Source organism: Mobula hypostoma, chromosome 6 (genome assembly GCF_963921235.1).
Source record: "Mobula hypostoma chromosome 6, sMobHyp1.1, whole genome shotgun sequence".
Lineage (NCBI taxonomy): Eukaryota > Metazoa > Chordata > Chondrichthyes > Myliobatiformes > Myliobatidae > Mobula > Mobula hypostoma.
The window spans coordinates 45,559,924-45,583,635 of NC_086102.1; the positions used below are offsets into that span (position 1 = coordinate 45,559,924).

The 23,712-nt window shown below is 41.0% G+C and overlaps 1 protein-coding gene across 3 annotated transcripts in view; it reads right to left on the bottom strand.

Moving 5' to 3' along the window:
* Positions 1-2,105: 2,105 nt before the first annotated feature.
* The window catches only part of mab21l3 (mab-21-like 3), a 50,225-nt gene continuing 28,618 nt past the window's right edge, over positions 2,106-23,712 (bottom strand). For all 3 annotated transcript variants that reach the window (XM_063050739.1, XM_063050737.1, XM_063050740.1), the window contains 3 exons: positions 15,675-15,856; positions 5,136-5,330; positions 2,106-2,979 (listed from right to left, as the gene is read on the bottom strand). In XM_063050739.1, the coding sequence (XP_062906809.1) occupies positions 2,746-2,979; positions 5,136-5,330; positions 15,675-15,856 (611 nt within the window). In that variant the 3' untranslated portion in view covers positions 2,106-2,745. The remainder of the gene's footprint in view (positions 2,980-5,135; positions 5,331-15,674; positions 15,857-23,712) is intronic.

Consider the following 23,712-nt stretch of genomic DNA (forward strand, 5'->3'; position numbering starts at 1 on the left):
TACCTGAGAGGCTCCTTCCACTGAATGATATGCATTCAAAGTACATGGACTTGCCCTAGCAGAACGCCTTTTTGTAGAAAGCTGTTTTTGCGACGGTAGTGGTGGCTATGTTGGCAGCATCTTATAAAACTCTGTGGCTAAATCTCTAAACCGATCCATGTGAGAGTCCAAAAATTGTTCCAGGTCATTCTGGTTACTACAACAAACTCAGCCGCGATTACTAATTTGACAATGTCTTTTGTGCTTTTTGACTTTTTGAAAACGCAGGGGAGTTGTGCACACTTTGTTGCTGCTATGTCCTTCCCACACCATCCATTGTTGAACTGGTTACTTCATCACAAGTGACACAGATCTAAGCCTTAGCTATGCTTAGGTTGAAACTTTTTCAAGTTTCCAGAACGGTTGTTTGTCATCGTTTTTCCACTCTGAATGACAACCCTCCTTAAACACTGCTTTTGAAAAGTCTGAAAAGGAACAATTAATATCTTGGTAACAATGTAGTGAGGTCAGGAGGCAAACTGTCAGCCATTTCCATGAAAATAATAAAATGTCTAGGAGCATTGTCACTTGTCATTGTCCAGATTATATCTTCCACAACAGTTCAATGAAGGGAGAGAAATAACAAGATATAATCTCAAAAAAAGCAGCACCATCTTCCAGGTTTTGTTTAATCATGATACCCTTGGGAGATTAGCCTTCAACTATCCCTTTAGAACATTTGGATTCTCTGAGTGGTAGATTAACATGTTGCACTCATGTTGGAAATTGCCTTCAAGAAGGAGGATAAGGCAATCTTTGCTGCCCTGAAGCCTGGAGTAATCTTCTCATCCCTGGAGGTGAACATGGCCTCCCAAAAGTGCCTTCTCTCATTCTTGTTGAAAGTATGTTCAGGAGAGGATCTTCTTTGATGATTTGGTTTCAATCCATGGCACCTGCTATCCCCCCCCCCGCCCCCAAGAAATTGAAGATGCCGAAGCATTGCACATTTTTGAAGCATTCAAACCATTCAGTGAAGCCATTGCTGGTCTTGAGCTTTTCGTAACACTCAGAGACCCAACATCACCTTTGTTTTCTTTCATGTCTTTCCATTACATGTTCTCTTTATCTTCGATCATCAACATTCAAACCTGTGGGGCACGTGCCACGAATTCAGATCTAACCACGTCTTTAACCCTTTTTCATTTTCTCTGTTTATAATATTCTGTCCTTCGAAACACCATGCACTTCCAAGTGTAACATTTTGGGTACAAACTGTTATTTATCCATGCCTCAAGATTTAATGACCGGCAGAGTTTATTTATTTAGGGGTACAGCTCAGGGAGGGAGGGGGAGAGAAGGAAGAGAGAGAGAGAGAGAGAGAGAGAGAGAGAGAGAGAAAAATAGAGAGAGAGAGAGAGAGAGAGAGAGAGAGAGAAAGAAAGAGAGAGAGAGAGAGAGAGAGAGGAAGAAAAGGAAAAGGGAGGGGGAGGAAGGATGTTTTACTGCTGTTGTTGTGTTCTGTGTTGTTCCACCAGGCATGTTGGCATGCTATGCTGGTATGCTATGTTGGCACCAAAATGTGTGGCAACATTCTTTATAGTAAAAAGCATCGACTGTACTTTTCTCCATAGATGCTGCCTGGCCTGTTGAGTTCCTCCAGCATTTGTGTGTGTTGCTTCATAGTAAAGCTGTGGTAAGAAAAGTCCAGCACTGATGCAAATTTAGCTGCCACTGTGCTGCATCAGTGTAATCCTCTTGAAATGCAACTGGGCAGCTCTATCTTTGAGTAGACTGATGAGCCTCTGGCATGCTTATTTGCATTCCTTTGGCTTACTCTACTACAAACTTGTCCATAACATTGAAAAGAAATTAAAATATTTCTAAGGATGAAAGCATCTCAAACCTCAAATTTTAAGCAAAAATTTAAACATCTAAAATTCTTCTTGAAACAAATATATAAATAATTCTCCACCAATCGAATACTGAGCTGTCCGGAACTGCAAAGGAGTAGCAGCAACTTCCATTTCACCAAATTACATACAATAAGTTCATCAACTCTTTAGCTATTCAGAATATACCTTAATTTTAAAAGCAACAGTGAAATTTATTGGAATTTCCTTTCCGTTTGTAAATCCTTTATTTAACACACATCTTCATTGGCACTTGGGCTGAACAGTAGGATTCCCAAAGAAGAAATACGTATATATTAGCAAAGTGCAGCAGTGGGAATAAATAAGTTAAATTAGAGGTTTGGAAAGTGTCTTTAATTTGGTTTACTAAATATTTTAGATACTCAATGGCAATTGGAAATTAGCAATTCATTGAATACTGAACAGTGGCTGCAGGTAACACATCTTTTTTTTAAAAAAAGCATTGCACAGCAAAAGCAGATAAAAAATGCTTAATTTGAAAAGACTAATTATTCTTTATAGAATATGTGTCCAGAGCAACAAATCATTTTAAACAAAGATATTTAAACCTTTTATCACATTACAGAAAAGAATGTTAGCAATGTAAACAAATAAATGCTTAAGAATTTTAAGTTTCTGTCTCTTAAATTTTAGTGGAGGTTAGAGTCTTATTAAAACTATGGAAAGAAATCTGGTAGAAATAGTTGTGTAGTAACTAATTCATTGGTAATATCTATTGGTATACTGGTCCCAGTATTAAAAATAACAACACAATTTTAAGATTGGTAAAAGATGGGGTTTCAAAATATTTAGTGCAGTGGAACCTGTCATTTGCTAACATCAAAGCTGATCAAATTCAATGGAAGAATACACCAGGGTTCATCAAGAAGTCATTGATTTTCTGGGATGTTATGTCCAGTTCATTTGTGTTAGCATACTTAAATAGGTTGTAACTCTTTACAAAGTAATGTCGGAGATATCTCTGCAGCACGCATTTCTGTAGTTTCTTTACCAACCGCAGAAAACACTTCTGGAAGTTTTTCCAATCCTTAGAGCGTGGATATTTCTCACAGGTCCAAAACAATAATGTCTGGAAAGAGAGAATTAAGTGGTTACTTCCTTACTAATTTTCAGTGAGGAAGGTCATCATAGGTTAGAGGGTTACCCCGATCAGTTATGGAGTGGTAAATGGGTTTCAATGCAGGTGGTGCAGTCTGGAATGTCAAACCAGTATAGGACTGAAACTATGGATGGTAGGGCACAAGGGAGTGTAATGGGACAGAGGGACCTAGGAATACATGTGCATAGTTCATTAATAGCAGGTAGGGTGGTGAAAAACAGCATTTAGCACGTTGGCCTTTAAGATTCAAGTTCATTAGCCACGGTGAAATGCAGTGTTTGCCTTAACAACCAACACACCCAACGATGTGCTGGGGGAGGGCCGCAAAGTCTCGCCACACATTCTGGCACTAACATAGCACGCCCACAATGCTTGGCAGAACAACACAGAACCCAACAAGCAACACAGCAAAAGCAAGCCCCATTCCTCCCTCCCACCCATGCACATGTACAGTCCTTTAACCCCAGGAGACGCCTCCGGCTCCAGCGGATATAGACGTGGGCCTGCAGACACCAGGCATTCAGTCTGGACATTGGGCATAGGAGTTGGGACATCATGTTGTAGTTGTAGAAGTTGTTACCAAGCCCGCATTAGGAGTGTTGTGTACAGTTTTGGTCACACTGTTATAGCAATGGTATGGTTAAATTGGAAAGAGTGCAGAAAGGACTTCAGGATGTTGCCAAGACTGGAAGGCCTGAGTTTTAGAGAGAGATCATGCAGGCTAGGTCTTTATTCCTTTGAAGTAGGAGAGTGAGTGACCCTATGAAGATGTCTGAAATTATGAGAGGCAATGATGAGGTGGATGGTAGTAGTCTTTTCCCCAGGATAGGGAAGTCTAAAATTAGACGGCATAGAGGGAGGAAAGATTTAAAAGGGATCTGAGGGTTATCTCCCCCCACCCCCTACACTGCCACACTGACAAAGGCAAGTACATGGAACGAGCTACCACAAGAAACAGTTGAGGCAGGTATAGGGATATCACTTAAGAAGCATATGGAGGGACAGGGCTTAGAGGGATATTGGCCGAATGCGGGGAATTAGGACAGGTTAAGTGGCACCATGATCAGCAGGACTTCAATCGGCTGAAGGGCCTGCATCCGTGCCATGCTGCTTGATGACTCTATTGAATTCCTATTGCTGGTTGGAAATGATGAGCTTAGTTCGTCAGTGTACACAGGGGGTGCTGATCTCTATTCGGGTTACCACTGACCAATGTTGTATTCAACCTCGCCAATACTCAATCCTCATTCACCTCTCTCACTAGGCAATAGCAATGATGGTTCTTGTTTAACAGGCTGCGTATACCTGCAGTAACTGTAGTCAATTTAGTTCACTAATAGCTAGTATGTGTGAATGCACAGCAACAATCGTCAAGTATATTTAATGCTATTGACTGGTGATAAATCTCTAGGCAATTACTTCAGCCCACATTAAAATAATCACACCGGAGAAGAATGGAAGGCAGCTCCAACAGGCAGAGGAACAGTGGCAAAGTTTCAGGTCACGGCCACCAGCAACAAATGAGCATCTGAGTATTGGCTGCTGGTAGGACTGACCTCCGCACAGTCAAACTTACTGGATTGAATCATACTGGCACTTAGCAAGTGTCATGTCAGCAAGCCTGAATTTATGTGAACCCAGTGAGGGCGGCATGGTAGCACAGTGTTCGCACAACGCTTTACGGTACCAGTGACCTGGGTTCAATTCCTACCGCTGCTTGTAGGGAGTTTGTACGTTCTCCCTGAGACCCCGTGGGTCTCCTCCAGGTGCCTGGATTGGTTGGTAGTTAACTGGTCATTGTAAATTGTCCCAGGATTAGGCCATTACTAATGTCTGAAGAAGAAATTTAATCTTCCAATTGAGACCCCAAAAGCCGCGTGGGGATATTTAAATAGAAAATGTTGAGATCAGTGCATGGCAGAGATGATAAAAATGATTTACTTTTGTCAACAATCCTGAGAAATGTGACAGCTCAATAGAGGAGCTAGCAGCTATCAGTATTATGCTTAAACTAAAATCACTGCTCCCAATTTTTCTCTAAATCCATGCACGAGAATAAAGACTGAGAGTCTGTATTAGGCATGCGCATTAGGTCAACTATTTTGCAAATTGAAGAACATCTCTACCTGTAGATGATAGGATGTAATGACTGGTTTATTTCCAGGACACCAGTGATCTTCCTTCAGTTTTCTTATGACTTGTAAACACTTCAGACGACAGCCACCATCGTCATCCATATCCTCTAATAGCTCCTGCTCTGCACGTGTGAATGAGAGCTGCCAGTGGTAATTTGATCTTGCCAATAAATTAAATCCAAAAGACTGCCAGAACAAAGTAATGCATATTGAATTTATACAGATAATACAACATGTAAATTCTTCTGGCAAACAGATTTTAGCATTTACTTCTCTTACAAACAAAAATATCTTCCAATCCAATATTTAACAAAAAGAATGCAATTGAAGGACAAACAAATGGGGACTTGTTTTCTTTCTGTGAAAGTGAGTCTGTTTTCAAGGAAGATAGTGAAACTGTACATATGGTCATAGACTGGAAAATCAATTGCAGTATCTTTCCCCTCCGTTCTATAACTTTAAGCCTTGGTTGCATCTACAAATATAAACAACACATTCATGTTCCCATTTCAGTCTACAGTGCCATATCATTGGATTGTTTTCTCTGGGGCATCACAGAAGACCTAATAGAATTTATTTTTAATTATGAGAGGCATAGATAGAGTAGACAGTCAGAATTTTCCTTCCTAGGCTAGAAACGTCAAATACTGAAGGACGCAGCTTTAAGGTGGGGGGGGGGTGGCGTTTAAAGGTGATAGGTGGGACAAATTCTTGTTTTAACACACAGAGAGTGGTAGGAACAGGTGTTGCAGTGGAAGCACATACAAAAGTAGCAACTAGGAGGCCCTTAAATAGGACTTGGATAAGCAGGGAATGGAGGGATATAGATCACATACAGGCAAAAGGGACTAATTTGGTATCAAGCTTGGCACAAACATCAAAGGCTAAAGGGTCTGTTCCTGTATTTTACTGTTCTATGTTCTATTATAGTTTATTTACCCAGAAGCATTTGAAGGTCTCTTGAAGGCTCTATAAAAGGTACAGACTTTTTTTTAAAAATGGAGGATTGAAAATATGGGCAATTTTTTTTCCTTTTGAATGTTGCTGATGAAGTAGGCATCAATTACAGTCATCTGAAAAGTATTTTTCTTCCAAATTTCCAATTGGATTTAACATTACACAAAACCTGCAATGAACTGGTCCAACTTGGCAAGTGTCCACGATGCCGACTGCTAGAGATTGTTAGACATAGCACATCTTTCAGGAATTATGTGGCCAGCAGGCATTAATACAGACGAGAGCCAGTCTTTAAATAAAAACTATTCAAATGTTACTGCTTGCTGGTTATCAATTTTGAAATTAAAAGGACAGCTGCATGAGCAACACACACAAAATGCCAGAGGACTCAGCAGGTCAGGCAGCATCTATGGAGGGAAATAAACAGTCAATGTTTTGGGCCGAGACCTTTCATCAGGACTGCTGCTCAACTGTTGTCTGTGTGGCTCAAGATTTCCAAAAGTTGCAGAATCTGCTGTGTCTCTGATTGGCTACGTGAGCAAACAGTACTGTCTACAGAATCCAGGTCACTGGCCTAAACTGGCTTATCAGAGAAATGGTTTGCAAACTGGCATGATCATGTGATATTCTGGTGTGCATCAGCCAAATAGATAATGGGCATGTGTTAATTGATCTACGTTAAACCAGGTACCGGACACCTTCATTCAAATTATTTTGTATGAGATTAAGGATGCTTCCAAATCAGATTTAATTTGTTACTTTGCATTCTGTTTTCTGAATGGACATTGAACCTATAAACACTACCTCATTACTTTTTTATTTCTATTTTTGCACTGCTTAATATATATTTATTGTAATTCATGTTTTTTCCTCTATTATTATATATTACTTTGTACTGCTGCCACGAAGACAACAAATTTCACAATATATGCTGATGATATTAAAACTGATTCTGATATCAAACATAATCAAAAGCATATTAGCTCTGTCTATCAATAATTGGGATGTTTGAGAGTCAGCCCTCAGAACACTACTTCTGGGTTGGCTGTCCTTAGATGCCAGTGTGAATTTCTTTATCCCAGCGAAGGTGTTTGAACATCCTGAAGTGTCTTATTGGTTGGAGTGTGCTCCTATTGTAAGTATGTAATTCAATTAAACCTTACGTTAGACTCAAAATATTGAAATAAACGCTGTCACCGTAGCTGTTGAAATTGTATTGTATCACCTATTATTTGTTCTTAATAGGGTGAAAACCTGATGAACTTTGAGTTTGGAGAGATGCAGAAAGGGTCTCAAAGAGAACGTATGCTTGTCATAATGAATAAAGACCTTTTGCATCTATCAGCTTCCATTCTCCAGTGACAAAGTCACAGGCACAACAAGAGGTTAGAAGAAGATTGAAACTCTCTAAAGGCAGCAGATGTTAGGTTAATTAAACATTTTTAATGTGAATTGACAGATTTTAGTAATGTATGAATACTAAGGCATATGGAGACAAGATAGTTGGAACTGGAATATTAGTTATTCATGATCTAATTGAATGGGGGGTCAGTTTCAAGAGGCGAAATAACCTTCCCCTATTCTAATGGTGGGCCTTCAAAATCTAAAGTTTATGTACTGACAATAATTTCAATGACAATTATACCTAGCCATAGATTAAAGGAAGGATAGAAATATGCTGTCAAAGCAAAACCGAGTGAAAACAATTTTTGCGCAAGTTACTCTGCAGTTTCTAGTGAGAAGTAAATATCCTCATACAGTAAACACATCTAAATTTGCCATCAGAATTTCATTAGTCTCACTTTAATTGTGTAAAGATAGTATTTCACTATTTACATTGAATGTTCTAAAACAGGGGCTTGTACCCTCAAATACCAAATTAAACTTCATTAAAAAAATCTTTTTATTCTAATCTTTTATTCGTTTTTGCTTCTCTTTCTGTATTTGATTTGACAGTGAACGACTGGCCCCTCTGACTTCCCTTCTTTTCAGTCCCTTCATTTATTTCCTTGCCCTTAAATCCAAGAGTTTGATGAAAACACCTGCTGGCTGACATGTTGGCCGGCATTCAGGTCCCTATTGCCCTGTTTACCTCATGCACCCACACTCACAGCAGCTGTGAGGGGAATTTTTCTTTACATCACAGAGTCAAATCTAACAAATGGCAATCCTAGTGCTGCAACAAATCAGGTCAATCAAGCAATGCCTGAAAGAAGCTCTCGGTTTTATTGCTGGTTTACTATTTTCATCCTTGTGTATTTGTATCAATTTCTCTTCAGAAAATAATGCTGCTGATTTGATACAACTGTTACCTCAACTTCAGTGGCATCAATCATTCCTAGAAATGATCTTCCCTTTGCCATAAAGCAAGAACTCAGCAAGTCAGGCAGCACCTGTGGAGTCTCGATGGCAGAAGGTCGGAGAAAGAGCGTGCAGAGTTTGAGAGAATCTTGGAGGATCAAAAGCTGAGAAAAGCAGACATTGGTAGATATATATTACCTGAAATCTGTTCACCCCACTGGCTTGTAGAATACTGATGGGTAAATATGAGGTACCATTCTTCCAGCTTGTGTTTGGTGTTGCTCTGGAGTGGAGAAGGCTGAGGATAGAATGTCTATGTGGCAATGGGAAGAGGAGTTGACATGCTATGCAAATTGGAACATGATGGCTACTGTGGAACCATTTGCTTTTCACTCACACATTTAATCCAGAGGACTTCCTACTGCCTCCTCCACTTGTTCCTTTCACCCATCATCCCTCCCTTATGTGGTTTCATTCCTCTCTGTCCTTATTTATCAGATTCCAGAATGTGCAGCCCTTTGCTGTCTCCACTTAACACTTCCCAGTCTCTGCCTCTACCTCCTCCTCTTATCATTGCTATCTGGCTCCATCTGTCCAACATACCGCTTTTCACTCGGTTCCACCTATTACCAACCAGCTACTGCTTCACCCTTAACTTTATACAGGCTATCTCCCCTCTACAGTTTCAGGGTCTCAATTTGGAAAAAAGAGTATCTATCTGTATTCACAGAAGCTGCCCGACCCATTGAGTCCCTCCAGCAGTTTGTGTATGGCATCTTGACGACATTTTTTGTGGTGTCTGTAGTCTCTCGTCTCCTTATCTTTGTCATCATTGGTTTTATATGGACCATAATGTACCACAAACTGGGACTTTTATAATGGAACTCCAATCAGATGTGAACTTGGGTATATGTGCCAATTTCTTCAGTTTCTCCAAACACAAAACAAGCAAATTTGGCAATACAATTACCTTTGTATTTGATAGGCCTGATTGCTGAATGTGCTTTTAGAACAATAATAGCATTGGATTCACATACTTACGGCAATACACCTTGAATTGATGCAAAATATCACAAAAACAAACTACAAACGTTTGTACATTGTTACTCTTCACTGCCAATTTTTGTCCTTTGAATTGTGCAGGAAATACTAAAGGTGTGAACTAAAATCACTGTCATTGTTGTAGTTAATTTCTTGATTCCTCTCATGTTTAAAACTCCTCACAGCCTTTCCCTGACTTTCACCACTCACTTCACAGCTCTCTGATTTAGCGCCAATTGTTGCTGAGTTGAGTTAATGGAGAAGGCAACAGCAGGGAGAATCAATAGTCAGTGAGATGTAAACATCATCTGGCATTGTTCATTGGAGTGGTTTGCAACTTCTTTAAAAAAACGCTTCACATTTTAAGATACCCGTTTTCCCTCCTTCCTCACCCAGCAATAGCAGCCCAAAGTGGAATTTGGGGAATTGAGCATTGCCTGTAGTCCTACATCCAGCTAATATGCAGAGTTTCTTCACTTCTTCACTCCACCCCCTCCATGAACTTGATAATTAGATTATCACAATATTATTAAAGATCAACACCCCCGCCCCCCCACCTCCAGTTGTGATGGCATAAAAACTTACTGTGTGGCATTTACGCATGCTCAAAAACCTGATTTAAAGGTATCAATATTTGCCATCTGATCCTTCCTGTCAATGTAATCCCTTAGCTCAGAGCATCCTTTGTATATAATAACCAATCTCCTAGGGCACAGCTAGTTAAGAACAAATACATTACAGATCAAGGTACAGGTGGTGCTTAATGGATCGGAGTGGGCACAGCTGGTGAAAGAGAAGGCCACGAGAGAGTGAGAAGAATGGAAATGGAAGAAATGAGGCAGAGGGAGAGGAGGGGAAACAGTGGGGGGGGTGGAAAGAAAAGTGCTTTAAGGGAGGAAAGGAGAACTGATGAAGGGGAAATTCACATTAGAAAACAATTCAGCACTACTTACTGAAGTATATTTAGAAGACAGCCATGTAATCAGGTTTTGCCAGTGATACTTACATCCATATGAGTCTTTTTGAAAAAGGACCCCAAATGTTGTTTGGGATGAATATAATACAGGGCGACCTTCATTAATCCGACGACCTGTAATCCGGCACCTTCCATAATCCGGCACTGATTATGCTTAATGTGATCCTTCTGTAATTCAGCATTTTCACTAATCCGGCACTCCTCAGGTCCCAGTGGTGCCTGATTAGTAAAGGTCGACCTGTACCATGCGATTACAATTATGTCTGTATAAATAGCAGAGAAACTTCTTACTGTGACCAGAACTAGGAATGTAGAATGAAGGTGGTCTGCCAGGGATGGCAGTGAAGGCAAATTCACTTGTGACTTTTCTTTATTTACAGGCATCCGTTAGTCTCGTGAGACCATGGATTTGCGCCTTGGAAGGTTTTCAGGGCACAGGCCTGGGCAAGGTTGTATGGAAGGCTGGCAATTGCCCATGCTGCAAGTCTCCCCTCTCCACGCCAACGATGTTGTCCAAGGGAAGGGCATTAGGACCCATACAGCTGGGCACCAGTGTCGTCACAGAGCAATGTGTGGTTAAGTGCCTTGCTCAAGGACACAACACGTTGCCTCAACCAAGGCTCGAACTACCGACCTTCAGATCACTAGACGAACGCCTTAACCACTTGGCCACGTGCCAACACTATCAGTAACAGAAAGGTAGGGAAGCTTCGTTCTTAGGCCAAGTAAATACTTGATCACTGGGCCAAGTTTAGTGTTATAAAAATCCCCAACTAAACAAATCAAATATTTTGTTTCTACTCATGATGTCTTCTTGTTCTTATTTTTTTTAAACTGCAATTTATTCTCCACCCAATGTACACCATACAGGTGAAGTAGTTCACCCCTGACAAGCTCTCCATCTAAAACATAATGTTTTTAATTGACTGAGAAATTGCTCCAAGACTGGTTTTCTACCCAGTACTACAAGGTATAACATTCATTATTAATATTTCATATGTTAGCACCTACACATTGATAAATAGCCACATACAGGCCATCTTGTTGTTCGCAGAAGCAAAGAACTAGAAAAAAATGTCAGTATGAACGTCTTAATTAATTACACTAATTAGGGACTATCACTGGAGGATATTTTACATTTATTTTTACTTCTCCACATAAATAATCTCCGTCAGGCCCAAGATTGCCTTTATTACCACAGGGATAGTCCTCTACGTGGAGTACGAGACAATTCACGATCACCGGGGAAGCAATGCATCTCAATCAGCAGGTTGCCTGTTGTTTCATAATTGCCACAGTTCATTTTGAGAATATAATCCAAAAAAAGTTATCTGATTGTGAGGAACTTAGGGATTCTGATATCATAAAAGGTTTCATCTTTTCTCTTCTCCTAGCCACATTGTCCTTTTATCACTGCCTTCACACAGTTTTCCCTTTGCAATTGCACCCAAATCATCTCTAGCAAATTCTCTTTATTTATGTAACCTCACCAGACTCCAAGATCTATATTTAACCTCTTTTTTTCTTTGTCTGCACTACAGAAACAATAGAAGACCTTTGAGCATGTCATACCCCTGTTTTTTTTTAATAAACCTAAGTGTTACAGTCATAAAGGAAATATTCCCATGAACGATATGAGTTTTCTTTCAAACTGCTTCAGCTACTTGTACTGGGAATGAAAAGAGTCATTCACCTTCTTCTAAATTTGTGGAGTCAAAAAGGAAAGAATAAAACTGGTCACACCGACCAGCACTGATGAGGCACTAAAATCAGACATGTAGTCATTCCCTGCCCTGTCAACCATGCAAAGTTCTCATTACATTTGGAGACCGATATGCAAAATGTTGAAGATGTCCTATAAGTGAGTCAAGCAATGTCCTAGTAAAGTGAGATTTACAGAATTATATGCTACAATGTGCCAGACTCCTCTAACCTGTCCTGGTATATTCTGTCCCACCAACAGGACAGACTCAGAGGTGTTGGCAGAGTGGGTAAATGTCGGACTGAGAATCCCCACAAATGATTCCAGATTTCCAAAAGTCTCATGGCATTAGGTCAAAGCCCTTATTAGCTATCATCCACCCTCGGATGAATTATTTCTTCCAGGTTGAAGTCCTCTTAGAAAACACACTGAAAGTAGCAAGGGTACAGAACATATTTAGGGTGGGGATCTTCAAAGCTTTCTTGACCAACTGGAGTAATGCCCAGATATGTCCAGCTAACAACAAACAGGACACACTAACCCCACACCTTTAGGAAAGCGATTAAAGATGTTTTCGATAGCACCATCAAGTAGGACTGACTTACTGACAAGTAGACCTGTAAAATCCAATGCCCAGCTTGTACACTGTAGCACAGTTAGAAATTGGCAGGCATACCCTGTTTGAATTTTACAAATCTATTTGGTTCAATCTCACTATAATCAAGAGCCGCATTCCAAAGGTAAAGTTAAAAATACTGCTCTAGATGTGAAGGCAGCTGAAGACAACGAGCATCAAGGTTAAATATTTCTAATGTGTGAAGTCATAGATCACACACATGATGATTGTTGCTGTTGAAAGCCAACAGTATTACTACTGGAGTTCCTCAGAGTGTTGTCCTTGACCCTAACATTTTCAATTTTCAGCAGTGACCTTGTCTGTTAATGCCTGTAGTGGACTGTAGGTGAATGGGACAGATGGGAATGCTCAGAGGCAGCATAAATGGCCTCCTTATGAAACTCAATTCCACTCACAAGTCCAAAGCAAATTAACAAGTCCATACTTGTATGCAACAAGATGTAGACCCCAGAAAGGCATGGGCGGGCAAGTTGCAAGTAACATATTGGATTATCCATTGAGAGTTAAACACTTAAGCAGTTATACCACACCCACAGAACCCAGCTTCATTCACTTTTCTATAAATGCTAAAATAGTACTATACCCACAGTAAAGTGATGACACAGTAAAGATTGTTCTTTAATATCTATTTCAATTAATTATGAGCATGTATCTGGAATCCCCAAAGGTCCAGACAAAATCTCACTCAATGAGCATTTGAGTGACCTACAGTTAAATGAATTGGTTTAACAATTAAACCACAAAACTTTTGAATGAGTCTTTTTTAAAATCACGAACACCCTACAAAACTGGAAGGCACTATCCTGAGCCTGGTCTTCTACTCCAAAATGGCGCCAGTGAACCACAGTGATGTTGTGGACTGCTTACAAACTTCTAAATATACCTCTCCTAAATTACTCTCACTGCAATTTTTAGCCTGCAATTTCTCCTTCAGCAACATCCTTTTGGACTGCCTTAATGAACTAGTGGTTCACGAGTTTCTGAAGGACTCATTTTGGATTAGCAACAACATCTCCTCCACAATCTCCATCAGCACAGGTGCACCACAAGGCTGTGTGCTTAGCCCCCCGCTCTACTTGCTTTGCCCTTACGATTGTGTGGCTAAGCACAGCTCCAATGCTATATTTAAGTTTGCTGCTAACAGCACTGTCGTAGACCGAGTCAAAGGTGGTGATGCATACAGGAGAGAGATTGAAAATCTGGCTAAGTGGTGCCACAACAACAACCTCTCATGCAATGTCAGCAAAACCATGGAGCTGATATTGACTTCAGCTGGAGGAAACCAGAGGTCCTCAATGGGGAATCAAAGGTGGAGAGGGTCAGACACTTTGAACTCCTCAATGTTATCATTTCAGAGGATCTGTCTTGAGTCCAGCATGACAGTGCAATTACGAAGAAAGCACTGCAGTGCCTCTACTTCCTTAGAAGTTTGTGAAGATTTCGCATGACATCTAAAACCTTGGCAAACTTCTATAGATTTGTAGTGCCACAAACCGCAGTGTAGGCCAAGTCATTGGGTATAATTATGATGAAGATTGATAGGTTCTTGATTAATCAGAGTGTCAAAGGTTATGGGGAGAAGGCAGATGAATAGGGTTGAGAGGGGTAATCAATCAGCCATGATGGAATAGTGGAGTAGACTCAATGGGCTGAATGGCCTAATTCTGAAAACACATCTTGTGTACCTCATCCCTACACAAAAAAGCAAAAGAAATTATTTTCAATTACCTCTCTCCTACTAATTCCCTCTCTTTGGTTCTATTTTTCCAGCTCCAGTGCATCCTTATTCTGAATGATATATCAAGGTAGCCTTATCATGGAGAGACCATACAGCTTGTTCTTCTTTCCAGCACAACATCTCACATCTCCCCAAAAGCACCATATGACCTCTTCACCAATGACTACACCCCTGCCCCATGCTGCAACCTCAGTCACCAAAGTTACAGGTGACACAACTGTGACTGGCCTAATCACAAACAACAATGAACTTGCATGTAGAGAGGAAGTGCTGAAACTGTCTGTCTGGTGCAGGAACCACAACCTATCACTCAACATCAAGATGACAAAAGAAATGATAATTGACGTCAGAAAGGCAAGAGGTCCCGAATAAGCCCCACTATTTATTTATTATATGGTCCCCAATTTCAAGATTGAGGTGAACATCACCAAGGAGCTTTCTTGGTCTGTCAACACAACCTTGATAGTAGGGAAGACACAACAGTGACCAGACGACCTGAGGTGCTTGAGGAGAGCTAATCTGCCCCAAATATTGCTGGCCAACTTCTATTGTTGTGTGATAGAGGGCCTACTGACATACAGAATGAGAATGTGGTACCCTAGCTGCAGCAAGACAGATCACAAAGCACTCAAACCGGTGATTAGTACGGCTCAGCACATCATTGAGACTCAACTACCAGAAGTGGAGACAAACTATAATTCTCAATGCCTCATAACATCATTGAACACCCATCCCATCCTGGACACTGTCTATTCAATCTCCTGCCATCTAGTAGGAGATACAGAAGCATTTTAGCCAAGACAGTAAGACTGAACAGCAAGAGCTATTGTGCAGTTGAATAATGCTGCATCCCGGCTTACCAATGGCCTTTGAGTGTTATGGACAATCAAAATCACTTAATACTTGTAAATATGGGATTTATTTTTTAAACTCAGCTGCACCACATGCATTGTAAATACCTGTTTTGCACGGACTGGAGTAGCACTGCAATCTCGTTGTCTTGAGCAATGACAATAAAGTTCTCTTCTATTCTAAACCTAACTTAATAGGTATGCACTTTTATAAACATCTTCATATTCTTGATACGTAATTCATATTCAACTTTCTATTAAACTGATCAAATTTCTCATCCTATTACTATATCATCATACTTTGTATATTGTTTCTTTGTTTAGTACCTTAACAGTTCGAGCCTTTTCTTTTGATGGCCAACGCTTCAGGAACCGTGGCCAGCGCGCCTTTTTTGGCCAGTGGTTGGCAATTTCGATGGCTGGTACCAGCTCCACTTCCACATGTTGTTCTGAGGTTTCCACAGCAAGTCGGATGGTAGGGCCAACACTTTCCAAGATATTGACTTTTCCTGTGGGCCAGAGCAGCATTTTTCTTTAGAAATTGGATTAACGCCTGGAGGTAGTGTACTGGGGTTAGGAAGAAAGATAAAAGAAAATGCAGAGAAAGGAAAAAGGGAAAGAGTCTACAACAATCTGCAGATTAGGTCCACATGAAAGACTTTGTATTCGTATAAGGCAAAAAGATAAAGATAAGCTTTTCAATATATCTAGACAGTTTAAACTAACCTGAACAGTGGTCTATAGGAAATCATAATCACTAAAATATCATGCACATAAATACAAAAACAAATTTCAAAAGGAACAAGTTACAAGCTAGAAATTCTAAAATTTACTAATATAACATTTCTAGCTGACAGATTTTGTATGAAAAGCCCTAAAATCACTAAATGCAAACGGCAACAATACTGTATGGCCACACAATAACGAATGATAGCAAGGTCTGCTCTGTAATGACAGAGATGCACTGTCCCAGTGGCCACTTCTAGAGGAATGATGTCCCATGACTGTCAGGATCATTTTGCATTTGCTCACACATTCACAACATTGGCATTAGAATACCACTCTCACTCTTGAGTGAGTCAGATAGTGCCACTTCAGTAATTATTGTTACCTGCAAACAAGTTAAGGGCCTACTTTTCCTTTGCATAAAGGACAGCTATATTATATTGTGCAAACAAACTCATCCAAATCCAAAATAATTCACATTTAGCATAGTTGGAATTTTTACAATGTGATTCCGACAGCTTAATTTATATCAGTTATGATTTGCCTTGCAACTCTACTCGCCCAGTGCCAGTGTTGAAATAAAACATAAAAGTATGATGTTGATGGGAAACTAGCCAAATGCAACATTTATGTATGATGAACATTCTCACCACAGGTGACTAATAGAGGTCTACAAGATACCAAACAATCTGGCCCCACATGCTCAGATACACGCCCTGAATGAATTTCCATCTGTCATTGTGTAATTGGCAGGTTTTCCACTGGAAGTTCCTTTTGGAGATGATCTCTGGTGTGCACTTGGCAAAGTTACTAGGCTATTACACAAACAAAAAGGCTTGGAATTCAAAATAGTTGAGAAGGAACTTTTATTTCTCTTACTCTCTTTGTGAATGCAAGCAGGCTTTTTCCACTGAGGCAAGGGGAAAAAAAAACCAGAGGACATGGGTTAAGGGTGAGGGGGGAAAAGTTTAAAAGGAACATTGGGGGGGGGCTTCTTCACACAGAGAGTGGTGGGAGTATGGAATAAACTGCCAGACCAGGTGGTAAATGCGGGTTCTTTTTTAAAATTTAAGAATAAATTGGACAGATACATGGATGGGAGGTGTATGGAGGGATATGGTCCGTGTGCAGGTCAGTGGGACTAGGCAGAAAATGATTCGGCACAGCCAAGAAGGGCCAAAAGGCCTGTTTCTGTGCTGTAGTTTTTCTATGGTTTCTACTGTTTTAGGTCTGCCCTTCCCAAAATTCACCCTTATCTTCACCTAATGCAGTTGTCATGGCAACCACTTTGAAGTGGGCCACTTTTTTCACCAGTTTTTAAAATGACAACCATTTTATCTTGTGGGTTTTTGAATCAGAAAAAATATATAAACTAAACTGAACAGGGATCAACAAGGGAAAGTATGCATTTATCAGCTACAGGTTAAATTCTAACTTATCTAGTATTATATGTAGGGTGGAGGTGTGGGTTGGAGAAAGCTGCTGGGAAGCTTCAGCATTTCCATACCAGAGAGAACTCACACACCACTTTTTGCTGGTGATTTACTAACTACATTTCAATGCTGGACACCTTGTAGAGTCTAGTAGCAGAACATGAACTTGTGGCACTTCTCTGCCACAGAGAGTGGCAAATCTGTCAGTTAAACATAGGCCAGGAGGAATAGCAACTCTATTCATTTCATAGATTTGTAGTAATGAAACAGCCCAGCAGCCCAACTTGTTACTGACATCAATGTGCCTGTTGAGAGATCCCACCTCTAACTCTTCCTCCAGCAGCTTATTACACATACACACCACCTTCTGTGTAGGAAAACCTGCCCCTCAGGTCCCTTTTACAACTTTCCCCCTTTCTCCTTCAATGGGACCGCAAAGGCCGTTTCCCCTCTCTTCTTCATTGGGACTGGAAAGACCGTTACCCCTCTCTCCTTCATTGGGACTGCAAAGGCCGTTTCCCCTCTCTGCTTCAATGGGACTGCCGAGGCTGTTTCCTCTCTCCCCTTCAATGGGATCACACGGGCCTTTTCCCCTCTCTCCAATAGGACTCGAAAGGCTGTTTCCCTCACTCCTTCAATGGGACAACAAAGACCATTACCCATCTCTCCTTCAATGGGACCACAAAGGCCGTTTCCCCTCTCTCCTTCAATGGGACCGTTAGTCTTGCGAGACCATGGATCTGCGCCTGGGAAGTCTTCACTCTCGAGGGCGCAGGCCTGGGCAAGGTTGTATGGAAGACCAGCAGTTGCCTATGCTGCAAGTCTCCCCTCTTCACGACACCAATGTTGTCCAAGGGAAGGGCATTAGGACCCATACAGCTTGGCACTAGTGTCGTCCCAGAGCAATGTGTGATTAAGTGCCTTGCTCAAGGACACAACACGTTCCCTCGGCTGGGGCTCGAACTCACGACCTTCAGGTGGCTAGTCCAATGCCTTAACCACTTGGCCACGTGCCCACTCAACGGGACCACAAAGGCTGGGGCTCGAACTCACGACCCTCAGGTGGCTAGTCCAATGCCTTAACCACTTGGCCACGTGCCCACTCAATAGGACCACAAAGGCCATTTCCCCTCTCCCCTTCAATTTCCCCTCTCTCCAATAGGACTCGAAAGGCTGTTTCCCCACTCCTTCAATGGGACCACAAAGGCCATTTTCCCTCTCTCTTTCAATGGGACTACAAAGGTTGTCATGACTATTAGTTAATTTATATTTTTTGAATGAGCTTAATTAAATGCTTTAGTGTTGTAAGGGCTTCAATTTTTAAAAATTGTTCCAATGAATTTTGTGAAGTTGTTCTTGAATAAATTTTAGATGAGAGTACTATTTAGTTATTTGTCAAAGATTCATCACTTGCTTCACCCATATCTCCCCTAAATTTACCCCCCTCCACATGACAGTATTACATTGCTTAACATTCGAGATTTAGACTCCTTCATAGATCATGTTTCAAACAGCATATACACTATGTAGAAGTAGATCCTTTGTTCATTATTCAATAGTGAACAGACCACGCTCACTAATGATCACTTGTTGCACAACTATATTGTAACAGGAGAGTCATTGTGCTGTGGTGAAGAAGTATCGTCAGTATGCTGCAATCAATGTAATTTTTTGTTATTGTTAAGTTGTAGTCTGTGTATCAGGCTTCAAAAACATTGATACTGCCAGCTCTTCCTTCTCCACAGTAATGCTGGCTCCACTTATCCTAAGTCTTTCCGTCAACTTGCACAGACTGAAAATGGCTATTTGAACGTTGATGGCAAATTATATTAACACTTTTAATATTTTAAAGGTACCTCAATCACCTGTGATTGTTAGAGTGGATTTCTTTTTGGGTAGATGATTTGTTTACACTTAAATGACTTTGGCCACCAGACTTCTACTTTAACTGTTTGACAAAGGACTGTGGATTGAGTCCACCACAATGGGCTTCCTAAAAGGTGTAAATACCAGATGCTTCTGGTGCCTGATGCTGTAGTTTTGAAGACTGTCTTGACTATACATTATAAATATTAATTGTCTTCTATGTTAGCAAGTAAAATGCCAAATAAATATATTGTGGATTGAACTAAAGGCTATGGATACCAACACAGACATGTTGGCGTCAGAAGGAAAGGATGAAATCCGAAGGTGTGATGTTTGTATGCAACTTCAAAAGGAAGCATTGTCTATGCATTGTCTGTAACTTTTTAAGCAGCGATTGCCTTTGTGTTTAGCATATAAATATCGAGCCCACATTTTAGCCAGCAGACTCTTCTGCGGAAAGCGTCTCTGTCCGTAAGATGCCTACTGTACCTTGCTGTGTCGAATAAAGAAGCTGCTTTGTATCTACCAGTGACTCTGTCTCTCTGGTAATTTCATCCATGCTACAACAGTGATAACACACTTTAATTTATTGCCCAAATATCACCACACCTTTGACACTGCGCACTCATTCTGGTAATTACAGCCTTCCATTAAAAGCCCAATGTGGTATATAATTGACAGGTGCATACGCTGGTCTTCACCCATTACTTAAAGCCTAGCATTCTTACATGAACTCAAGTAACCCCAAAGTATGTTACAGCCAATGTTTTGCTTTTAAAAGTGTTATGGACTGCAGAGCATCTACTTAAGGGTGCTACTAGAAGCACAGATACAGCCTACTGGGTCCATACCAACCATCAACCACCCATGAATATGGAGGTCCTCTGGGGGCCTTGGTTTACTTACTTATCCAAAAGCAATCATCTCCAGCTAGTGCGGCCAACATTATATTCCAACAGTAAGGGATATTTTAGTAAGGCCTGAGGGCAGAACAATGCCAAACCAATGTGTAATTGAAGATAGGAGTAGTGCAGGTTCAAAGGAGTAAATGGTTTCCTAGAACTGTGGGCACTGTATGAAATTATGTTAATAAGTGAAAGAGGAAAGAGAAACTATAATCAAAGTTAGATCTATTAACCACTCCTGAAATCAATGTTTTCAAAAGCTCCTTCGACCTCAGAGTGTGCAATTATATTCATATGTTCCTTCTGAATGCAATACTCCAGGCTTGCCAGAGGAAAAAAATCTACACCAAAGCCAAGTAATTTTATTTAAAAAAAAACTAGTGACTCACTTCTACTTCTTTTCTCTTAGAGGACAAACTTCTTCCTCTACTTTAAACCAGGAAGCTTGATACACTTCCTCACATCCAGCAAAGCATAACTTTCTTGGGGAGTCTCTCAGATTTCATACCTGTGTATCTCTCACATGAATAAAATCTGAGACGGAAGCCAGGCAGGGGAGGGGCAGAGTCTAAATATCCAGCATTTCACTGAGAACTATTTAAAATAGTTCTTTGAAATTGTGTTTAGTAACAGAAACACAATTGTTTGTACTTTCATGGCGTGATCCTAAGTAACAGAACCAAGCCTTACCTGACTGGGTCCCTGGGTTAGGGCCAGCAAGGCGACAGTACCTAATGCTCATTGGTCCATCATCAGCTTTTTTGTTCTGGGTGGATTTCAAGAATTTGGGGAGACCATGGGAAGGGTTATTCTCACCCAAGGAGCACAACTTTAGTCTCCACATCAGTTCCCTGACAGTGGTGATGCTGCAAACTACATCTTTTAAGTTGTAACACTCCTGAAGATTTCTAGTCCCTGCCCCAAAGGAAAATGTGATTCTTTTCATTACATCAGATGGGACAGACTACTTTCCCTTCAGATGTTAGATGTCCTGCACCAGATGAGACTGCTGTCACTCATGCCTCCAAACAACATAGCACTCCCTCAGCTTCCAATCTGTCTGGCTTACTCCTCACTGGAGTACTGAGTTGATGACCCAAGAGCTAGAATTCTTTCTATCCAGATCCAATTAACCATGAACTCAATCCTGTCATGAATATCACAGTGACACAAACATGGATGTATTTGCCAATACAATTTACTAAAGGTGATGCATTCTTCACTGATTAAATTTCACTATTTATGGTCACCTGACCTTAGACTTTGGCAACCAAAAGACTTTCTGGAACATCTGAGTAAAGTGTGTACCTTCCAGTGCAGCTGGGAAAACAGGTACCACTTCCCATGAAGTTTTAGTTTCATCTTTTGGTGTCCCTGAAATGTAGTGGTAACAATTATGTCTTTACGACAATATCCTATGCCATGGTCACTAAGAAGTTGAGTACAAATTGGCATTGTGTAGCATAAAGAAAGACAAATTGAAGTTACCACTGGGACACAATCATTCATATGCTTCCACACATATGCAGTGCAGATAGTGCAGGGAATAAAGCATTTCATCCCACTTTCAGAAAAACTTTCCATAATCATTTTACAAAAGAAATGTGCCGAATAATAAGATTTTTCATAAATAGCTGGTCACCAACACAAGGTCAAAAAATAACAATCTCTGTGTTTGAACTTCACTGATCCGTCAGCATTTTATTGAAGTCTGCCAAAAAAAAGAGCCATTATAATTTACTCCTTCAAACTTTATTTTCTCCTCAATGCACTAAGGCTATTCAGTGAGAGGCCAGTAAAAAGAAGGGAGGCATAAGCAGAGTGGCCATTCTTCTAGTGGGTCGATGTGAGACTGGCAACACACACAAAATGCTGGAGGAACTCAGCAGGCCAGGCAGCATCTACGGAAAAAAGTACAGTCGACGTTTCGGGCCAAGTACCTTTGGCAGGACTGTCGCATGACTTTCCTGCCAAAGGGTGTTAGCCCGAAATGTCGACTGTACTTTTTTCCATAGATGCTGCCTGGTCTGCTGAGTTCCTCCAGCATTTTGTGTGTGTTGTTGTATTTCCAGCGTCTGCAGATGTTCTCTTGTTTGCAACGTGAGAGTGGTCAGGCTTTGGCTCAACAGACTTGGGCAAGCATGAGCAGAGGTTCTAAATAACTAAGCACGTTTCTAGTACTTTTTTTTCCTGCTAATATATAGCCAGTGCACTGAAAATGGGTTTTCAGGTAGTGGTATGTTTTTTTTTCCATAAGAGATGTGAAAACTCTAGGAGCCTTCCAGTCTCCCTGATAACTACATCTGCATGAAGTGCACCGAGCTGCAGCTGCTTAGAGACCATGTTAAGGAACGGGAGCTGCAGCCCGTGTGAGAATAAGGAGGTGATATATAACAGCTACAGGGAGGTAGTCACCACTAAGTTGCAGGAGACAGGTACCTGGGTGACGGTCAGGAGAGGGAAAGGGAAAAGGCAGCCAATGCTGAGTACCCCATGGCCATTTCCCTCAATTATCAGTATCCCACTTTGGATACTGTTGGGGGGGGGCGTGGAGAAACAACCCACCGGGGAGAAGCTGTAGAGACCTGGTTTCTGGCACTGAGTCTGGCTCTGTGACTGAAAAGGGAAGGGGCAGAAAGGAGTGTAGTAGTGACAGGGGATTCCATAGTTAGAGGAGCACAGATTCTGTGGACACGAAAGGGACACCCGGGTGGTATGTTGCCTCCCAGGTGCCAGGGTCAGGGATATCTTGGATTCTAAAGGGGGAGGCAGAATAGCCAGAAGTCATGGTATATATCAGTACCAACAACATAGGTAGAAAAAGGGAAAAGGTCCTGAAGAGAGAATATAGGGACTTAGGCGGAATGCTGAAAAGTGGGGCCTTCAAGTTAGTAATCTCTGGTTTGCTCCCTGTGCCATGTGACAGTGAGGATAAGAATAGAATGATCTGACAGATAAATGTGTGGATACAGAATTGGTGCAGGGGGCAGGGTGTCAGATTCCTGGATCATTGGGACCTCTCCTGGAGATGGTATGATCGGTACAAAAATGGTGGGTTACATCTGAAAGTGAGGGTGACCAATATCCTTGTGGGAAGGTTTGCTAGAGCTGTGGGGGAATGTTTAAACTAATTTGGCAGGGGGATGGGACTGGAGTGATAGGGCTGATAATGGGGCAATTGGTATATAACTGGAAGCAGTGTGTAGTAGGCTGTGAGGAAGAACAGGCAGGTAATAGGGCAAAAATGCAGTTAGTGAGACGAGTTAAAGTGTAACAGGGGGCCAAAATCAAAAAGGATGATGAATACAAGACTGAATGTGTTATTTTTTGAATGCACACAGTATACAGAATAAGATAGATGATCTTGTATCACAATTAGAGATTGGCAGGTATGAAGTTGGCATCTCTGAGTTGTGGCTGAGAGAAGATTATAGT